This window comes from Coregonus lavaretus (genome assembly GCF_964263955.1).
Source record: "Coregonus lavaretus genome assembly, chromosome: 14".
Classification (NCBI taxonomy): Eukaryota; Metazoa; Chordata; class Actinopteri; order Salmoniformes; family Salmonidae; genus Coregonus; species Coregonus lavaretus.
Window position 1 is genome coordinate 20,642,798 of NC_140001.1, and position 18,456 is coordinate 20,661,253.

General features: G+C 45.6%; 1 protein-coding gene across 1 annotated transcript in view; it reads right to left on the bottom strand.

Moving 5' to 3' along the window:
- The window catches only part of LOC311141886 (stalled ribosome sensor GCN1-like), a 39,668-nt gene that overhangs the window by 6,606 nt on the left and 14,606 nt on the right, over positions 1-18,456 (bottom strand). The window contains exons 27-52 of the mRNA XM_084177384.1: positions 17,958-18,038; positions 17,697-17,840; positions 17,487-17,611; positions 17,137-17,326; positions 15,751-15,821; positions 15,423-15,588; positions 15,097-15,291; positions 14,414-14,660; positions 14,181-14,302; positions 13,898-14,012; positions 13,510-13,689; positions 12,605-12,825; positions 12,404-12,472; positions 11,983-12,318; positions 11,733-11,875; positions 11,506-11,623; positions 11,167-11,382; positions 10,746-10,910; positions 10,407-10,568; positions 9,389-9,481; positions 7,529-7,672; positions 7,075-7,344; positions 6,759-6,872; positions 2,053-2,283; positions 1,614-1,807; positions 1,306-1,420 (exon numbers count right to left, since the gene is read on the bottom strand). Of these exons, the coding sequence (XP_084033510.1) occupies positions 1,306-1,420; positions 1,614-1,807; positions 2,053-2,283; positions 6,759-6,872; positions 7,075-7,344; positions 7,529-7,672; positions 9,389-9,481; positions 10,407-10,568; positions 10,746-10,910; positions 11,167-11,382; positions 11,506-11,623; positions 11,733-11,875; positions 11,983-12,318; positions 12,404-12,472; positions 12,605-12,825; positions 13,510-13,689; positions 13,898-14,012; positions 14,181-14,302; positions 14,414-14,660; positions 15,097-15,291; positions 15,423-15,588; positions 15,751-15,821; positions 17,137-17,326; positions 17,487-17,611; positions 17,697-17,840; positions 17,958-18,038 (4,227 nt within the window). The remainder of the gene's footprint in view (positions 1-1,305; positions 1,421-1,613; positions 1,808-2,052; positions 2,284-6,758; positions 6,873-7,074; positions 7,345-7,528; positions 7,673-9,388; positions 9,482-10,406; positions 10,569-10,745; positions 10,911-11,166; positions 11,383-11,505; positions 11,624-11,732; positions 11,876-11,982; positions 12,319-12,403; positions 12,473-12,604; positions 12,826-13,509; positions 13,690-13,897; positions 14,013-14,180; positions 14,303-14,413; positions 14,661-15,096; positions 15,292-15,422; positions 15,589-15,750; positions 15,822-17,136; positions 17,327-17,486; positions 17,612-17,696; positions 17,841-17,957; positions 18,039-18,456) is intronic.

Here is an 18,456-nt window from a genome sequence, read left to right on the forward strand (position 1 = left end):
ACCCCATTCGCTGTTTTTTTCTGGTTCAATGAAAGTCTACTACAGTGAGCATTGGGCCAGTGACACATTTGTTGTTGTTTTGAGACTGTACTCCAGCACTTTGGATTTTAAACGATACAATGACTATGAGGTTAAAGTGTGGACTGTCAGCTTTTAATTTGAAGGTATTTTCATCCATATTGGATGAACCGTTTAGGAAGTACAGCACTTTCTGTATATAGTCCCCCCCCCCATTATAGGGGACCAAAAGTATTGGCACAAATTCACTTATATGCGTATTAAAGTAGTCAAAAGTTTAGTATTTGGTCCCATATTCCTAGCACGCAATGATTATATCAAGTTTATGACTTGTTGGATGTATTTTCTGTTTGTTTTGGTTGTGTTTAAGATTATCTGTGCCCAATAGAAATGAATGGTCATTTTGGAGTCACTTTTATTATAAATAAGAATAGAATATGTTTCTAAACACTTCCACATTAATGTGGATGCTACCATGATTACAGATAGTCCTGAATGAATTGTGAATAATGATGAGTGAGAAAGTTAAGGCATAAATATCATACCTCCCCCCCAAAAATGCTAACCTCCCCTGTTATTGTAATGGTGAGAGGTTAGCATGTCTGAGGGTATGATATGTGTGTCTAACTTTCTCACTTATCATTATTCATGATTAAGTTAGGACTATCCGTAATAATGGTAGCATCCACATTAATGTAGAAGTGTTTAGAAACATTATATTCTTATTTACAATAAAAGTGACTCCAAAATGACACAATACATTATCTACCATAAATTTCTATTGGGCACAAAATAATCTGAAACACAACCAAACAAACAGCAAATGCAGCCAACAAGTTTGTAGAGTCAAAATCTTGATGTAATCATTGCGTGCTTGGAATATGGGACCAAATACTTAACTTTTTACTATAATACATAAGTTAATTTGTCCCAATATTTTTGGTCCCCTAAAATGGTGGGGGGGGGGGGCTATGTAAAAAAACTCCTGTAATTTCTAAACGGTTCACCCGATATGGATGAAAATACCCTCAAATTAAAGCTGACAGTCTGCACATTAACCTCATATATCATTTAAAATCCAAAGTGCTGGAGTACAGAGCCAAAACAACAAAACATTTGTCACCGTCCAAATACTTTGAGCTCAATGTAGGTAGACCAGACCCAGCTGCTATTGCATTGGTGCCTATGGGAGACCCACCCCGTTAAGTAGACGAGAACTGACAATTGTTTTCAATGTTAAACGGCCTGAGTGAACCATCTTCATTTATCCACCATCTTTGGACATACCTCATCATGTCCCAGCATGCTCAGCAATGTCGTGGTAATGTTTTTCCTGATGGCTGGGTCGACCTTTGACCCCGCTCCCTGGATGACAAATCGTAAGGCTTGTAGCATGGTCTCCCTAAAAGATGGGAGCAGAACACTAGGCTCACAAGGTTGATTGATTGATTAAATCCAATCAATCAAAAATAATGTTCTAAATGAGAGGAATCCTATATGGAACTGATCACTACTCTTGATATTGTTTCTCAGTATGAACACCCGAGGGTTGCAAAATTCCGGAAACATTCCCATAATTTCATGGTTTTGCATACCTGACTCCTGAGTCCTCAGCGTTGTTGATGGCAGAGAGCTGCTCGGTAAATAGGGGGTCCACCTTGCTGTGGATAGAGACCAGCTGGCCCAGGGCCTCAGCAGCCCTCAGTCTGACCGCCCGGCTGGAGTCCTGCAGAGCCTTTAGGAAGGTGGTCTGGAGCTGGGGCAGGAAGGGCTTCAGGGCTATGCCCACCTGGAGACGGGCAGAGCAACAGGGTCAGGACCAGAGCCAGACACCATCCATCCTTCCAGCAGGGAGGAAACTACAGGATTGTTTATTAGGCACAAAATGGAAGAAACTTTTAGAAATGGAAGAGCAAAAATTGTTGTTTAATGACTATTTCATGTATTAACCCCCCCCCCCCCCAAAAAGGTCCCCTCCCATTTTCTGCTTACCGAACACAACCTTTAACATCAGAATCATCAGCAGACACTGACCTTGGCCAGCAGCAGGGTGAGTGTCTCTAGCAGAGCGGTCTTCACGGTCCAGGTAAAGCGGTCTCCCAGGATACGGATGAGCGGTCCAGTGATGTTGACCACAGACGGTCGGAGAGCATCGGGGGAGGTCAGCTTGATGACTCCTCCCAGCGCTTTGGCAGCCTCCTCTTTCTGCTCAGGACTGCCTGTCAACACTCCCTCCCTCAGCACTGGCAGGATGCAGGTCACACCCTGGGGAAGTGGGAAAGAGAGGAGAAGAAGAGGGGTAAAGAGGAAGAGGAGACGAGGGAGGATACAAGGTATTATAACATTAGTCAGCCTGAGTAACTTGTAGATATGACTGTATTGGTGTTTTTCTATCTAGACTTACCCCCACACCAGGGTGTTGCCAGTATTAATAGCAACGGTCATCACAATTGTTACAAGGTTTTAAAAACAATTCTAATAAATACAACAGTTGGACAATGGATGAAGATACTCTAAACGTTTTGAATTTTTATAATCCATCAGATATTGACTGAATTATAGCACATAAAACATTTCTGGCACAGACAAATAATGAATGGTGTTCAGGGATTTTGGTGGAATTCAGGTCAATTTATTGTCAAATCTTAAAATGCACTCATATACACTTATTGTATCAGTTTTTTTAAATATTTTGTGTTAAGATTAAGAAAATGATGTGCCTCATTTGCATAAATAGACCAGAGGTATTAGCATATATTAATATAAAGGTGTGAAACAGGGCTGCAACCACAACACTTGCTCAGTCTACCCTAATGCACGGTCTAGACTGCCTCATTAATTACGTTGTCACCTTCTCTTGCATGATTCAAGTGTGTCAATAGCAGGCTACCCTCGGATTAAAAATCAACACGCTTGGCTCTAGGTTACACCCATCTAAACATACTTGACATTGTTTGCAAGATCAAACATAATATCACTATAATCCGAGTGTTCATTTCAGGAAGTTGCTTTCATTTCAGCGCATCTAATTTGTAAACATTTCAACTGTATTAAATTATTACTTTCAATTCCACAAAAAATGAACAGCCATCAAAATAAAGTTATCTTTCTTCTCTTTCTTGTGATGTAAGTGTCAAAACAGTGCGTTAAATCCCCGACGAAGCTTTCTTATAGATCCAACAAAAAGACAATGTATTCCATTGAGGCCATTTCAGCCATTACCAGTGTTTGACAGGTCAGTAAACGTTTCAGCGGTCATAACATTAACGGGGGAAAACGACAGGCACAAGCAAGAGTATGAAAGAATCGCAGGAGTAAAATGAAAGCAATCAATCCAGCGAGAGTTAAATGACAAGTGGATTTTGCACCCTCAAACACAGTAAATAGATAGTTGATAAAGACAGATCCTCAGGTGGGCGGGGCATGCATGTTGCTAATGTAAACTAGTGTTAAGGCGTCAGCTTGCTTCAGTTCAACTGGCGGCTAGCCGAATTCGGCAACGTGAACCGAAGGAGTGTGCTTGCATACTCCCTTAAAAAGACCTTAGCTTGAAAAACGAGAAAAAAAGCGGCAATAGTACTGTTTGTCCATTTTAAGACGCAGTAGCCAATAAACTTCCTCAAAATAGTCAGAATTACATCTAACTATGATGTTTCGTGCAGTATTTCTCAATGAAATAATGTGCATGAAAAGGAGTCGTCTCTCATTGAATGACAACAAATACTTTTTTGAAGAAACCCTACTGTTCACCAATCACGGACGAGGGGGCGTAGACTTTGGCTACCGACTTCGGCTTGCCTCCAGGGGGGAAAAAATGTGTGCCCAAACAGCCGAAAAAACCCTTACCGAAGTCCAAAACGAACAAAAACTTCAAATTGTTGCCATAATATACAGTGCAATGGGAAAGTATTCAGACCCCTTGACTTTTTCCAGATTTTGTTAAATTACAGCCTTATTTCTAAAATAGATTAAATTGTTTTTATTCCCCCCTCAATCTACACACAATACCCCACAATGACAAAGCAAACAGGTTTAGATTTTTTATACAAAATACAAAACTGAAATATCACATTTACATAAGTATTCAGACACTTTACTCAGTACTTTGTTGAAGCACCTTTGTCAGTGATTACAGCCTCGAGTCTTCTTGGGTATGACGCTACAAGCTTGGCACACCTGTTTTTGGGGAGTTTCTCTGCAGATCCTCTCAAGCTCTGTCAGGTTGGATGGGAAGCGTCGCTGCACAGCTATTTTCAGGTATCTCCATTTTTTTTACATTTACATTTTAGTCATTTAGCAGACGCTCTTATCCAGAGTGACTTACAGTTAGTGAGTGCATACATTTTTCATCTCCAGAGATGTTTGATCGGGTTCAAGTCCGGGCTCTGGCTGGGCCACTCAAGGACATTCAGAGAGTTGTCCCGAAGCCACTCCTGCGTTGTCTTGGCTGTGTGCTTAGGGTCGTTGTCCCGTTGGAAGGTGAACCTTTTCCCCAGTCTGAGGTCCTGAGCGCTCTGGAGCAGGTTTTCATCAAAAATCGGTGTACTTAGCGCCGTTCATATTTACCTCGATCCTGATTAGTCTCCCAGTCCCTGCCGCTGAAAAACATCCCCACAGCATGATGCTGCCACCACCATGCTTCACCGTAGGGATGGTATTGGCCAGGTGATGAGCAGTGCCTGGTTTCCTCCAGACGTGACGCTTGGCATTCAGGCCAAAGAGTTCAATCTTGGTTTCATCAGACCAGAGAATCTTGTTTCTCATGGTCTGAGAGTCCTTTAGGTGCCTTTTGGCAAACTCCAAGCGGGCTGTCATGTGCCTTTTACTGAGGAGTGGCTTCCGTCTGGCCACTCTACCATAAAGGCCTGATTGGTGGAGTGCTGCAGAGATGGTTGTCCGTCTGGAACATTCTCCCATCTCCATAGAGGAACTAAGGAGCTCTGTCAGAATGACCATCAGCTTCTTGGTCTCCTCCCTGACCAAGGCCCTTCTCCCCAGATTGCTCAGTTTGGCCGGGCGGTCGGCTCTAGGAAGAGTCTTGGTGGTTCCAAACTTCTTCCATTTAAGAATGATGGAGGCCACTGTGTTCTTGGGGACCTTCAATGCTGCAGACATTTCTTGGTACCCTTCCCCAGATCTGTGCCTCGACACAATCCTGTCTCGGAGCTCTACAGACAATTCCTTCGACCTCATGGCTTGGTTTTTGCTCTGACATGCTCTGTCAGCTGTGGGACCTTATATAGACAGGTGTGTGCCTTTCCAAATCATGTCAAAATTGTTGTTTTTCTAGCTCCAACAGTGCAGTCAATACCTAACCATACAAAACAAACAATACACACAAATCCCAAAAATAAAGGAAATAAGAAATATCAGGACGAGCAATGTCAGAGTCCGGAATATAAATATATATGTATATGATGGTGTATTATAGACATTATATGAATAGAAAAGGAGTGTACAGCATTAATTATATAGGATGAGCCTTGACTAGAATGAAGTGGGTAAAATAGTATGTAAACATTATTAAAGTGACCAGTGTTCAATAACTGTGTACATAGGGCAGCAGTCTCTAAGGTGCAGGGTTGAGTACCGGATGGTAGCCGGCTAATAACAGTGACTAAAGTTCAGGGCAGAGCTAGTTAAAGTAATGGAAAGGTTTGCCAGTACTGTCAGCCGTTTTGATACACAGGCGTGAAAATATACTGCAAATCTGTCTCCTCTGTTGGCAAAAAGTTGGATGACTGTCTGTACTGTAATGTGGCTGTGCTTGGCTTAATGACTCCAGGCTTTTTGGGATCTCTCTCTCTCTCTCTCTCGCAGTCTGGTGCCATCATTCATAATCACTATGCAGTTCCTGCTCTGATTGGCTGAAATGATCTACGTCCGGATATCACTTGTCATCGACAAACTGATATGTTTCACTATCTGCCACAGTGTTCTCCTATCAGCTGCCAGCCTGTTGTTTAGCAGGTACAAACAGCTGGCATGGGGATACTCCCATGTTCAATTCACTGTTGGTGTCATCAGTATGAAAAATGTATGCACTCACTAACTGTAAATCGCTCTGGATTAGAGCGTCTGCTAAATGACTAAAATGTAATGTCCAATCAATTGAATTTACCACAGGTGGACTCCAATAAAGTTGTAGAAACATCTCAAGGATGATAAATGGAAACAGGATGCACCGGAGCTCAATTTCGAGACTTATGTAAATAAGGTATCTGTTTTTCATTTTTAATACATTTGCCAAAAATTCTAAAAACCTGTTTTCGCTTTGTCATTATGGAGTATTGTGTGTAGATTGAGGACATTTTTTTATTTAATCCATTTTAGAATAAGGCTGTAACGTAACAAAATGTGGAAGGGAAGGGGTCTGAATACTTTCCGAATGAACAAACTCCGAACTGTTTGGCTGGGAAGCATGCGGACGCCTTTAGTGTGTTTCCATCAGGAGTGTGACACTAAAGACTTGTAGCGAGCAGATTCAGCCTCTGCATCATTCAAGACTGTTGCTTTGTTTGAAGGTGTTAAAGTTCACAGTTAGCCAGTGTTATGTAAATGCCAGCTGAAAAGTACCCAGGGGGCTTGGTTCCAAGTTAAGGTCCACCGGAGCCATGGCCCAGTGAGACATGGGTGCCGGCCCGCGTAGATGGTAACAGAAAAGTCTGAGCCTTCTGAGTAAAACACTGGGCTAAATCCTCAGTGGAAATGCGCCATATGTGTCTAGAGGAGAGGCTTACCTTCTTGGGCAGACAGAACCCAGGCAGATGCTGACCCTTGACGTCTGCTGCCACTGATCGGATGTCTCTGTGCAGGTCGTCAATCAGAGCCAGCTGGCTGCCAGCGTCCAGTTTCTACAAAAACAAACAAACAAGAGTCTAACATTACCTCACATAGATACATACTATGTCAGTTAACCTAGTGGCCTTTGGTTATCTATAAAATCAATGCTGCATAAAGCTGCAACACACATGAATAACAAATACTGTATGACGTCAGTAAACCCTGACAAACTAATTCCCAGTGCCTGTAATGCTCATGGTGCCAACAGCTAACCTTGGTGATGGAGTTGATGGCGTCCCAGCTCTGAACCAGGACCTCAGGGTTGGAGTCGTTGAGCAGGCGGATGAGGCCTGACAGCAGGTTGCGTGTGTGGGCGCTGTAGTCCAGGCGGGTGCGGGAGAAGTATCCATTCAGGATGGTGGCGGCGGCCTGTCTGAGACCAGCGTCAGGTGATCTGGTGGCCTCCAGCAGGTCCTCGATGATGATACGCTGACCAACCTCATCCTCCACAGACAGGATCACTGCCTGGCAGCTGGCCAGCTCCTAGAGGACGGGTGGGGTGAGGACAGGGGTTATATGAGCCTGGAGACAGAGCCATCATCTAGTGATCACAACAGCCCACTAAGAACCACTGTAATATTATCCCCATGATGATGACTGTAATAGTAGTGCCCGTCCACTTGCTACTGCTTTACAACCATCTTGTAATCATGAATGCTGTTATTACCTGCTGTCCTTCCTCTGTTCCCAGCTTGTCTTTCAGAGAGGAGTAGAGGGCGGGCAGGATGACCCCCAGGTGGCGTGTCAGAGCGTCTCCAGCCACGGCAGATAGGAAGGCCAGCACACGCGTGTTCACTGGAGGAGCAGTCAGCTGACAGGGGAGAGGAGAGGATAGCATTCATACACAGAACTACACTACCAGTCAGAAGTTTTAGAACACACTCATTTGAGGGTTTTTCTTTATTTTTACTATTTTCTACATTGTAGAATAATAGTGAAGACATCAAAACTATGAAATAACACATATGGACTCATGTAGCAACCAAAAAAGTGTTAAACAAATCAAAACATATTTTATATTTGAGATTCTTCAAATAGCCACCCTTTGCCTTGATGACAGCTTTGCACACTCTTGGCATTCTCTCAACCAGCTTCATGACGTAGTCACCTGGAATGCATTTCAATTAACAGGTGTGCCTTCTTAAAAGTTAATTTGTGGAATTTCTTTCCTTCTTAATGTGCCAATCAGTTGTGTTGTGACAAGGTAGGGGGGGGGGGTTACAGAAGATAGCCCTATTTGGTAAAAGACCAAGTCCATATTATGGCAAGAACAGCTCAAATAAGCAAAGAGAAACAACAGTCCATCATTACTTTAAGACACGAAGGTCAGTCACTCCGGAAAATTTCAAGAACTATGAAAGTTTCTTCAAGTGCAGTCGCAAAAACCATCAAGCACTATGATGAAATTGGCTCTCATGAGGTCCACCACAGGAATGGAAGACCCAGAGTTACCTCTGCTGCAGAGGATAAGTTCATTAGAGTTACCAGCCTCAGAAATTGCAGCCCAAATAAATGCTTCACAGAGTTCAAGTCACAGACACATCTCAACAACTGTTCAGAGGGGACTGTGTGAATCAGGCCTTCATGGTTGAATTTCTGCAAAGAAACCACTACTAAAGGACACCAATAAGAAGAAACACGAGCAACGGACATTAGACCGGTGGAAATGTGTCCTTTGGTCTGGAGTCCTATTTGGAGATTTTTGGTTCCAACCGCCGTGTCTTTGTGAGATGTGGTGTCGGTGAACGGATGATCTCCGCATGTGTATTTCCCCCGTAAAGCATGGAGGAGGAGGTGTTATGGTGTGGGGGTGCTTTGCTGGTGACACTGTCTGTGATTTATTTAGAATTCAAGGCTCACTTAACCAGCATGGCTACCACAGCATTCTGAAGCGATACGCCATACCATCTGGTTTGGGCTTAGTGGGACTATCATTTGTTTTTCAACAGGACAATGACCCAACACACCTCCAGGCTGTGTAAGGGCTATTTTACCAAGAAGGAGAGTGATGGAGTGCTGCATCAGATGACCTGCCTCCACAATCCCCCAACCAAATTGAGATGGTTTGGGATGAGTTGGACCACAGAGTGAAGGAAAAGCAGCCAACAAGTGCTCAGCATATGTGGGAACTCCTTCAAGACTGTTGGAAAAGTATTCCAGGTGAAGCTGGTTGAGAGAATGCCAAGCATGTGCAAAGCTGTCATCAAGGCAAAGAGTGGCTATTTGAATAATCTCAAAATATAAAAGAGATTTTGAGTTGTTTAACACATTTTTGGTTACTACATGATTCCTTGTGTTATTTCATAGTTTTGATGTCTTCACTATTTTTCTACAATGTAGAAAATTGTAAAAAATAAAGAAAAACCCTGGAATGAGTAGGTGTTCTAAGACTTTTGACCGGTAGTGTACACTCATACTATAAAAGACTTAAAGGCACTTTGAGCATCAGGAAAAGTGTTATATAAATCCAATAAATTATAATTGAGATTAACCATTGTTAGTAGTGTATAATGTGTGGACAGCTCACCTTGGGCACCAGGTAGGGCAGCACAGAGCGACTCTTTACTGCCATCACCTGTTTCAGACCATCCAGAGCAAACTCTGCAGTCTCCTCATCATCCTGCACACAGAGAAACATTAACCTCACTCTATATAGGTCCCGTGTAGCTCAGTTGGTAGAGCATGGCGCTTGCAAAGCCAGGGTTGTGGGTTCGATTCCCACGGGGGGCCAGTATGAAAATGTATGCACTCACTAACTGTAAGTCGCTCTGGATAAGAGCGTATGCTAAATGACTAAAATGTCAAATGTAAATATTCTGTTCCATGGTGGGTCCTCTCTGCCCTCTCCAGAATTGCTTTAGGGAGGTACAGGGGAGTGAGTATTACTGAACACAATGTGTGGATACCAGGCCCCCAGTGTCTGGTCTGGAGCGTTAAGTCACGAGCTCTACTGGTCGGCTACTACGTAACAACGTAGCAGTGCTAAAAGCCCTAGTCTGCCCTAGAAAGCCTATGTAAATTACGATCGCCAGAACGGCCAAACAATTTTTTTAGACGGCTGTTTTGAGCTCTAAAATGTGTTTATTATGATCGAGTTCGATCCCCCCAGTGAATTCTTATCAAGTTCGCTACAAATCGAGACATTTTATTAAATCCATTCTGACGACTACATTTGTTGTTACACAGGACCACGTGACACAGACCAATCACATGCCGGCAGGCTACGAGGAGGCTCCCGGTTGACTCTCCCAGGCAGGATGAAAGCTACGACATCGACCATGATCCTTTGCTAGTTACGGCCACTTGAACTATAATGCTTAGCGATTTTTTGGTGCCATTCAAGCCCCATTCAGCAATATGGCACGCTTCAAATTCAAATACTTCCGGCTTCATGCGCCATCGGAAGTTTTCCATTGGAATACGTGGATGACGTCAGCGCAATCACTATCTACTGGTTTTAATGTCTATGGTGGATACAGAGGGTTTTTTAGAGGTGAATTGGGTTTATGATGGTGTGTGTGTGTGTGTGTGGATGTGTCTCTCACCAGCTGTTTGAGCAGGGCAGGCAGGATGTCATCCAGGGCCTGGTGACCTATGGTGGCGTGGAGCTGCTCAAAGGTTTTGGCTGCAGCCTCTCGTACCTCCTCAAGGGGGTCACACAGAGCCTTCCTCACTGTGGGGACCAGGGACTCAGAGAATATCAGCACCTGGAAACATACACAACACACACATTGTCACCTTACTGCTCTACCAAGGCATCACATCACATACCCCTGCTATGTCTAAGACATTTAAAGGTTTCCCTTGAAAAATTGATACTCATCTCAAGGGACTGCCAGGTTAAATAAAGGAAAAAGTGGCCAGGTATGTGTTGAGGAACTGACCGCGTCCCTGCTGGTGGACTTCATGATCTCACTGAGGCCGATGCACACGCCCTGCCTCTCATCACTCTTGTCTGAGCGCAGACCCTCCTCCAGGATAGGAATGATCTCTGGGAGGATCTTCTCTCCCAGTTTACGGACCAAGTCTCCAAGTGTCCTCGCAGCGATCTACAACCAGAGAGAGAAGTCACATTCAGTAACCCAGGGATCAGAAGCAGGAGAGAACACAGAACGCAAACACACTCAAATTCAGACAAGAATACTGTAATTCAGTAATAACAGAAATCTAAAGTCTTACAATGTGCAACTAAAGAACAGGACAACAGAGAGTTAGACAAAGGGGATGTGATACAGTTTAATAGTTGTGAGAGGGAAAGAAGGAAACAACTCCATAGATTCTAGACTTGGGGAGCAGTAGCGTTACCGTTCTCTTGTCGGGGCAGTCGGAGGCCAGGAAGCCCAGCAGCAGAGTGAAGAGGGTGGGCAAGATCTCCCGGAGGGTGCGGGGCGTGTTGGACACCACGATCTTCCACACGTGGAGGGAGGCCTGTCGTACCACCAGCTGGGTGTCTGAACGGCCCATGTAGAGGCCAGACAGGACTCGGTTACGCCTCTCTCCACCCAGGGCTCCGATGATAGCCTGGGAGACGAGGAAGAGAGCTCAGCAGCAACACTACATACCTTCAACATTCTTTACTTCTAATATACACCACTATATAATCAACGATCTATACAGTACAATCATGTATATTTGTCAGAATACCTTGTTGGACTGCGCTGTGCCAAAGTTGTCGTCCTCTGAGGCGGTCTCGGTGGTCATCTTCCCTGTGACTCCAGAGATGTGGAACAGTAGGTCTCCCAGCAGCTGCACAGAGCTGAACCTGTGAACCAGAGACAACATGGAGGCATACATTACTATCACTGCCAAGTAAAACCATTACATACTGACATAAAATGTATATTGTGTGTATATATGGGTAGATGCCTGACCTAATCCTCCAGAGGTCATCAAACAGGCCCTGTTCCAGTTCAGGCAGCAGCAGGGCAATGGCAGTCTCAGCGTACATGCTGATGATGCGCTGGCCGGCACGCAGGGCAGTGTCTCTCACATACTCGTTCTCATCTGCCAGAGCCTGTAATACCGAGGAGAGAGGGAGAGACTGGTGAGAGGTGTTCACAACCAGAACGAGAAAGAGAGAGAGATTGGAGAGATGGTAGTGAATGGTGAGTGCTCCCCTACCTTGAGGATGCAGGGGATTATGGGGCCAACGTAGGGGGTGAACCTGTCCCCGAAGGTGAGGGGCAGGTAGATGAACATCATGATGTAACCGTCGCGGACGTGGGAGGCGATGTCCACCTTGCTGGCCGTCTGCACCACGTCTGGCATCAGCTTGTCCAGCTTCTCCACGCCCAGCCCAGCCATCACTTCAGCCAGACCTTGGGCAGCTCCAGAGCGGTCCACAGAGCTCTGCTCAGATGCCAGGGTCTCCATGAGCCAGGGCATCAGGTCATCAAAGCAAGACTCACCCATGCCCTTCACCATGGCACCCAGGGCCTTGGCTGACACTGTACGCACCTGAGAGGAGAGAGAGAGTTATCAGGTAACCAAACCACTTAACGTTAACGTGTTTGTTGTTGAGCTGTTAGGCACAGGCACATACCTCAGGCACAGGGTCCAGCAGAGAGGCTTTGAGTCCAGGAATGACACTGGGCAGGTATGGGGACAGGTCCTGTAACACAAAGAGACAAACACATTGTGTCAACCATTAGAAACACATATATTATAAACTTAGAGCATTTTGAGAAGATCAATTGATGAATTGTGGTACAATGCAGCTCAATATCCCAGTGTTGCTATGTACCTTCTGGTCAGTGAGGGAGTACATGTTGCCGATGATCTGAGCAGCCATCTTGCGAGTGTCAGTGGAGCGGTCCTGGAAGGCCCTCTGGACGATGGGCATGATGAGGGCCAGGGAGGGGGCGTCGATGAAGTGGACAAACTTGGTGTCCAGCAGCGTCTGCAGGCAGTTCTGGGTCTTACGGGAGGGATCAGTGAGGGCGTCCAGCAGGATGGGGGTTATGGCTGAGAGGGGGACAGAAACACTGTTCGTGACCACCCTAAAATACCAATCGGTATCTGTATTACCCCTACATATGCATTTGTGGAAAAAGTACCCAATTGTCATACTTGAGTAAAAGTAAAGATACCGTAATAGAAAATGACTCAAGTAAAAGTGAGTCACCCAGTAAAATACTACTTGAGTAAAAGTCTAAAAGTATTTGGTTTTAAATATACATAAATGTCAAAAGTAAAAGTATAAACCATTTCAAATTCATATCAAGCAAACCAGACGGCACCATTTTATTGTTTTTAAAATGTACTGATAGCCAGGGCCCCACTCAGACATAATTTACAAATGAAGCATGTGTGTTTAGTGAGTCCGCCAGATCAGAGGCAGTAGGGATGACCAGGGATGTTCTCTTGATAAGTGTGTGAATTAGACCATTTTGCTGTTCAACATGTAACGAGTACTTTCGGGTGTCAGGGAAAATGTATGGAATTAAAAGTACATTATTTTTCTTTAGGAATGTAGTGAAGTAAAAGTAGTCAAACATATACATGGTAAAGTAGAGTACAGATATAAAAAATTACTTAATTACTTTCACACAACTGTACAGATGTATAAGTAAAATTAACAGAATTTTTTTTAACTGAATTTTTGCATTTCTATAGCTAAATCTCAGAGTTGAGCACAGCCCTCCATACCTAGGATCTCAGGGTTGCGGATGACAGAGCCGATCTGTCGTAAGGCCTGTTGGCCGGCATTCTGCACTTTGACATGGGAGTCAGTCAGCACCTCGGTCAGCTTGGGCACAATGCTGGGCAGGCAGGAGGACAGCTGCTTAGGGGCACAGTATGCCATGGCACCCAGGAGCTCCACAGAACCTGGAGGAGGAAAGTAGAGTAGATAGGGGAGAGTATAAGGATTAAGGAGAGAGAGATAAATTGGGAGCAGAGTGGGGGCAAAGGAAGGGAGGACAAGACAAGGATGTGGTTACCATCAGGTGATTGCTGAATGGTTCAATCCTATCATTTGGGATAACATGGCACAGCTCTCAAAAAAAGGCCCATGATGCAGTGGGTGGACCCTCACCTGCTTTGGTCCTCCAGGACTCCTCCTCCAGAGCCACCAGCAGGGAGGGCAGCACCAACTTCACCCCGTGGGCACTCAGGTTCCTCATCACCGCCTTGGCACAGTCATCTGCCGCCTGGAAAAGGGCAGTTACGTTAGGTAGAGCGTAATGCACAACAAAACGTGAGTGAATGTGAGAATTATTAGGTGGAAAAGTAGTGTTGAGTGAGAAGTGTGTGAGAAAGCGGGATAAAGAGAGAAAGTAGGTGGGATTGAAATGAGAAGCTGGTAATGTTAACTCTACCTCTCTGACGTACTGGTTCCCGTCCCCAAAGCAGAGCAGGAGGTGGGGCAGCACGTGGACCACATAGGGCTCAAACAGCTTCCCCAGCATGTTGCACAGCATCTCAAAGGCAAACAGGGCACCTGGAGAAGACCGAGAGAGTTAAGTGTTAGAAATCACAGGCAAAGATAGCGGGTGAACAAACTACACCATAGAGCCCAGCAAGGTTAAGCAACTGGCAAGGAGTCACTGACCCTCTCTGCGTCGGAAGTTCTTCTTGTCCTGGATGGCGTCGCTCAGGGTGCTCATGATGTCCTGCTGTTTGAGGGCCAGGATGCCCAGGCCTTTGACCAGGCCTGCCAGGCCGTAGGCCGCACCCTTCCTCTCAGCGTACTTGTCACTCTCCAGCAGCAGCTGCAGCAGCTTACGCACCATCCCCCCAGCATCCTCCCTGATGGCAGGGACCAGAGGAGGCAGGCAGCTAGCCACAGACTCCTGGACCTGAGGGAGGAAAGAGACAGACAAGATCACGATTACCATAAGAAGGCTTAGTGATGCTCAGCTGAGGCCAATGTGACAATGTAAAGGCATTTCATTGTAAAGGTCAATGCATATAGGTTATAGAAATCAAGATGAAACCTACAGTGAGGGAAAGGATTATTTGATCCCCTGCTGATTTTGTACGTTTGTCCACTGACAAAGAAATGACCAGTCTATAATTTTAATGGTAGGTTTATTTGAACAGTGAGAGACAGAATAACAACAAAAAAATCCAGAAAAACGCATGTCAAAAATGTTATAAATTGATTTGCATTTTAAAGAGGGAAATAAGTATTTGACCCCCTCTCAATCAGAAAGATTTCTGGCTCCCAGGTGTATTTTATACAGGTAACAAACTGAGATTAGGAGCACACTCTTAAAGGGATTTTTCCAGTACCTGCTGTGACGGTGTGGAGAGTGCTGTGATGAGCTTGGCCACGATGGGTTTGACCTTGGGATCACTCTTTTCCAGATGTTTGGCCAGAGAGCCCATTAGGATGACCACACTCTGGCGGACTGAGTCGTAGCTGGCATCCTGTGGGGCGTTCTTCAGAAACTCCTCGAACACGGGGAGCAGGGAGCTCACATTGTCCTTGAACACAACACAACACACTACTCAGAAAGAAAACGGATATACTGTAGCAGTCCATTGAGAGAGGAGCCGTTGCATTGGGTGCCAGGAGATGCGTGTGGTTGTCTAGAGTAAATAAAGAATGTTGGTACCTTTCCATGTGTGTTGAGGGCAGAGAGGGCAGCGTCCAGCATGCAGCGCCGCACCTCAGGGTGACGGTCATTCAGGGCGTCAGGAACAAAGAACAGGAAGAGAGGGGTGACCTGGGGCTCATCCAGGTACTGACACAGCTTGTTCAGAGCCAGGGCGATTCCACACCTGCAGACACCAACACACCCTTAGACACCACGCAACAAGGTGGTCCCACTTAAAAACACAGCAAATTAGGATATAGAAAGCTATCAACATTATCATCACCCAGTGCTATACACTGGAATAAGAGTTGTATCAACATTGTTGAGTGGCAGAGCGTTCTCTTACCTGGCTTCCCACTGGTCAGGTGGTTGTTCAGAGATGACTCGTCCTAAAGCATCCAGGACAGGAGGGGGTCTCTGTAAAAAGACAACAGTTTCACATTGACCATGGTTCTACAATACATGACCAGAAGTATGTGGACACCTGCTCTCATTCCAAAATCATGGGCATGCATATGGAGTTGGTCCCCCCTTTGCTGCTATAACAGCCTCCACTCTTCTGGGAAGGCTTTCCACTAGATGTTGGAACATTGCTGTGGGGACTTGCTTCCATTCAGCCACAAGCGCATTAGTGAGGTCGGGCACTGATGTTGGGCTATTAGGCCTGGCTCGCAGTCAGCGTTCCAATTCATCCCAAAGGTGTTCGATGGGGTTGAGGTCAGGGCTCTGTGCAGGCCAGTCAAGTTCTTCCACACCGATCTCAACAAACCATTTCTGAATGGACCTCACATTGTGCACGGGGGCATCGTCATCCTGAAACAGAAAAGGGCCTTCCCCAAACGGTTGCCACAAAGTTGGAAGCACAGAATCGTCTAGAATGTCATTGTATGCTGCAGTGTTAAGATTTCCCTTCACTGGAACTAAGGGGCCTAGCCTGAACCATGACAAACAGTCCCAAGACCATTATTCCTCCTCCACCAAACTTTAGTTGGCACTATGTATTGGGGCAGGTAGCGTTCTCCTGGCATCTGCCAAACCCAGATTCGCCCGTCGGACTGCCAGATGGTGACGCGTGATTCATCATTCCAGAGAACGCGTTTCCATTGCTCCAGAGTCCAATGGCGGTGAGCATTACACCACTACAGCTGACGCTTGGCATTGCGCATGGTGATCTTAGGTTTGTGTGTGGCTGCTCGGCCATGGAAACCATTTCATGAAGCTCCCGACTAACAGTTATTGTGCTGACGTTGCTTCCATAGGCAGTTTGGAACTCAGTAGTTGGTGTTGCAACCGAGGACAAAGGATTTTTACGCGCTTTAGCACACTGCGGTCCTGTTCTGTGAGCTTGTGTGGCCTACCACTTCGTGGCTGAGCTGTTTCCCCTTCACAATAACAGCACTTACAGTTGACCAGGGCAGCTCTAGCAGGGCAGAAATTTGACCAACTGACTTGTTGGAAAGGTGGCATCCTATGACAGTGCCAGGTTGAAAGTCACTGAGCTTTTCAAGGCCATTCTACTGCCAATGTTTGTCTATGGAGATCGCATGGCTGTGTGCTCGATTTTATACCCATCAGCAACAGGTGTGGCTGAAATAGCTGAATCCACTAATTTGAAGGGGTGTCCACATACCTTTTTATATATAGCGGATCTTACAACAACACACCACTCTTGATACCTGACTAGTGGCTATTCCTGAGCTGTGATAGGAGGGCCATGGGGAGGGAGACTCACATAGAGTTTCTGGTGGTAGAGCTCATTGAGCTGACCCAGGACAGTGGGGGACTGGTCGCGGTACTCGCTGATGGCACTGGACAGAGCCTCAGCCCCGGCAGTACGCACAGCCTCCTCATGGTGGGTCACATCCCCAATGAGCATAGAGCACAGCTCAGGGACCAGCTCCAGACACAGAGCCTGCCACAGCCTGGGGGACAGAAGGGGAGCAGAGTGGTATGGTCAGTCACAGCAGCTACGCTACATGAGAGGAGAGACGCGCTACTTCTCGAAAGCAAAGTAATTTTGAAGACGGGAGCTATATTCAACTAGCTAAGTATTACATAGAGGGGACGACGTTAGCTACTCACTTCTCAGCCAGGGTCCTGCACTGCTCCTCCACATCAAACCTGGACACCCACAGCCTGCGGAGAACACGCAGACCATTGGCATCTGTACTTTCTGTAGGCAGAGCCATCTCCATCTCCAACAGGCCCTGGACAGAGAGAGAGGTGGGACATTAACACACATCCAAAGACCTACACACAGTACACACACACAGACACACACTATTTCCTCACCCTGAGGGCAGCGTCTCTGACAGAGAAGCAGGGGGAGAGCAGAGCCTCCAGCAGGACATCTATCTCATTCTGCTCAGCCAGAGCACAGCCCTTTTCTCCTCCTGCACTGGCACATACCGCCGTCAGACACTGGGACGCCAGCACCTGAAACACACACAATTACAGATCTACACTCGGACACACTGTATAAACGTATGTGATAGCTCTACTGGTTAGTATTTGTCTGTAAATGTGGTAGAAGCATGGTGTTGGAGTGTGTACCTGCAGTCTGGGTGCTGCAGTGGAGATGACTCTGGTCAGGAGCAGCAGCATACTGAAACGAGGTAGCAGCTCAGGTCCATTCTGAGAGACAAAACAGAGAGACAAGTCATACAAACATAAGCCCTTTGTCTATGATAGCCAGCCAGAGTGGAGAGTTTAGGAAGAGACGACAAGTATTATACGTTGATAGGAGTATTATACGTTGATAGCAGTATTATACGTTGATAGGAGTATTATACGTTGATAGAAGTATTATATGTTGATAGGAGTATTATACGTTGATAGCAGTATTATACGTTGATAGGAGTATTATACGTTGATAGGAGTAGTATACGTTGATAGCAGTATTATACGTTGATAGGAGTATTATACGTTGATAGGAGTATTATACGTTGATAGCAGTATTATACATTGATAGCAGTATTATACGTTGATAGCAGTATTATACGTTGATAGGAGTATTATACGTTGATAGCAGTATTATACATTGATAGCAGTA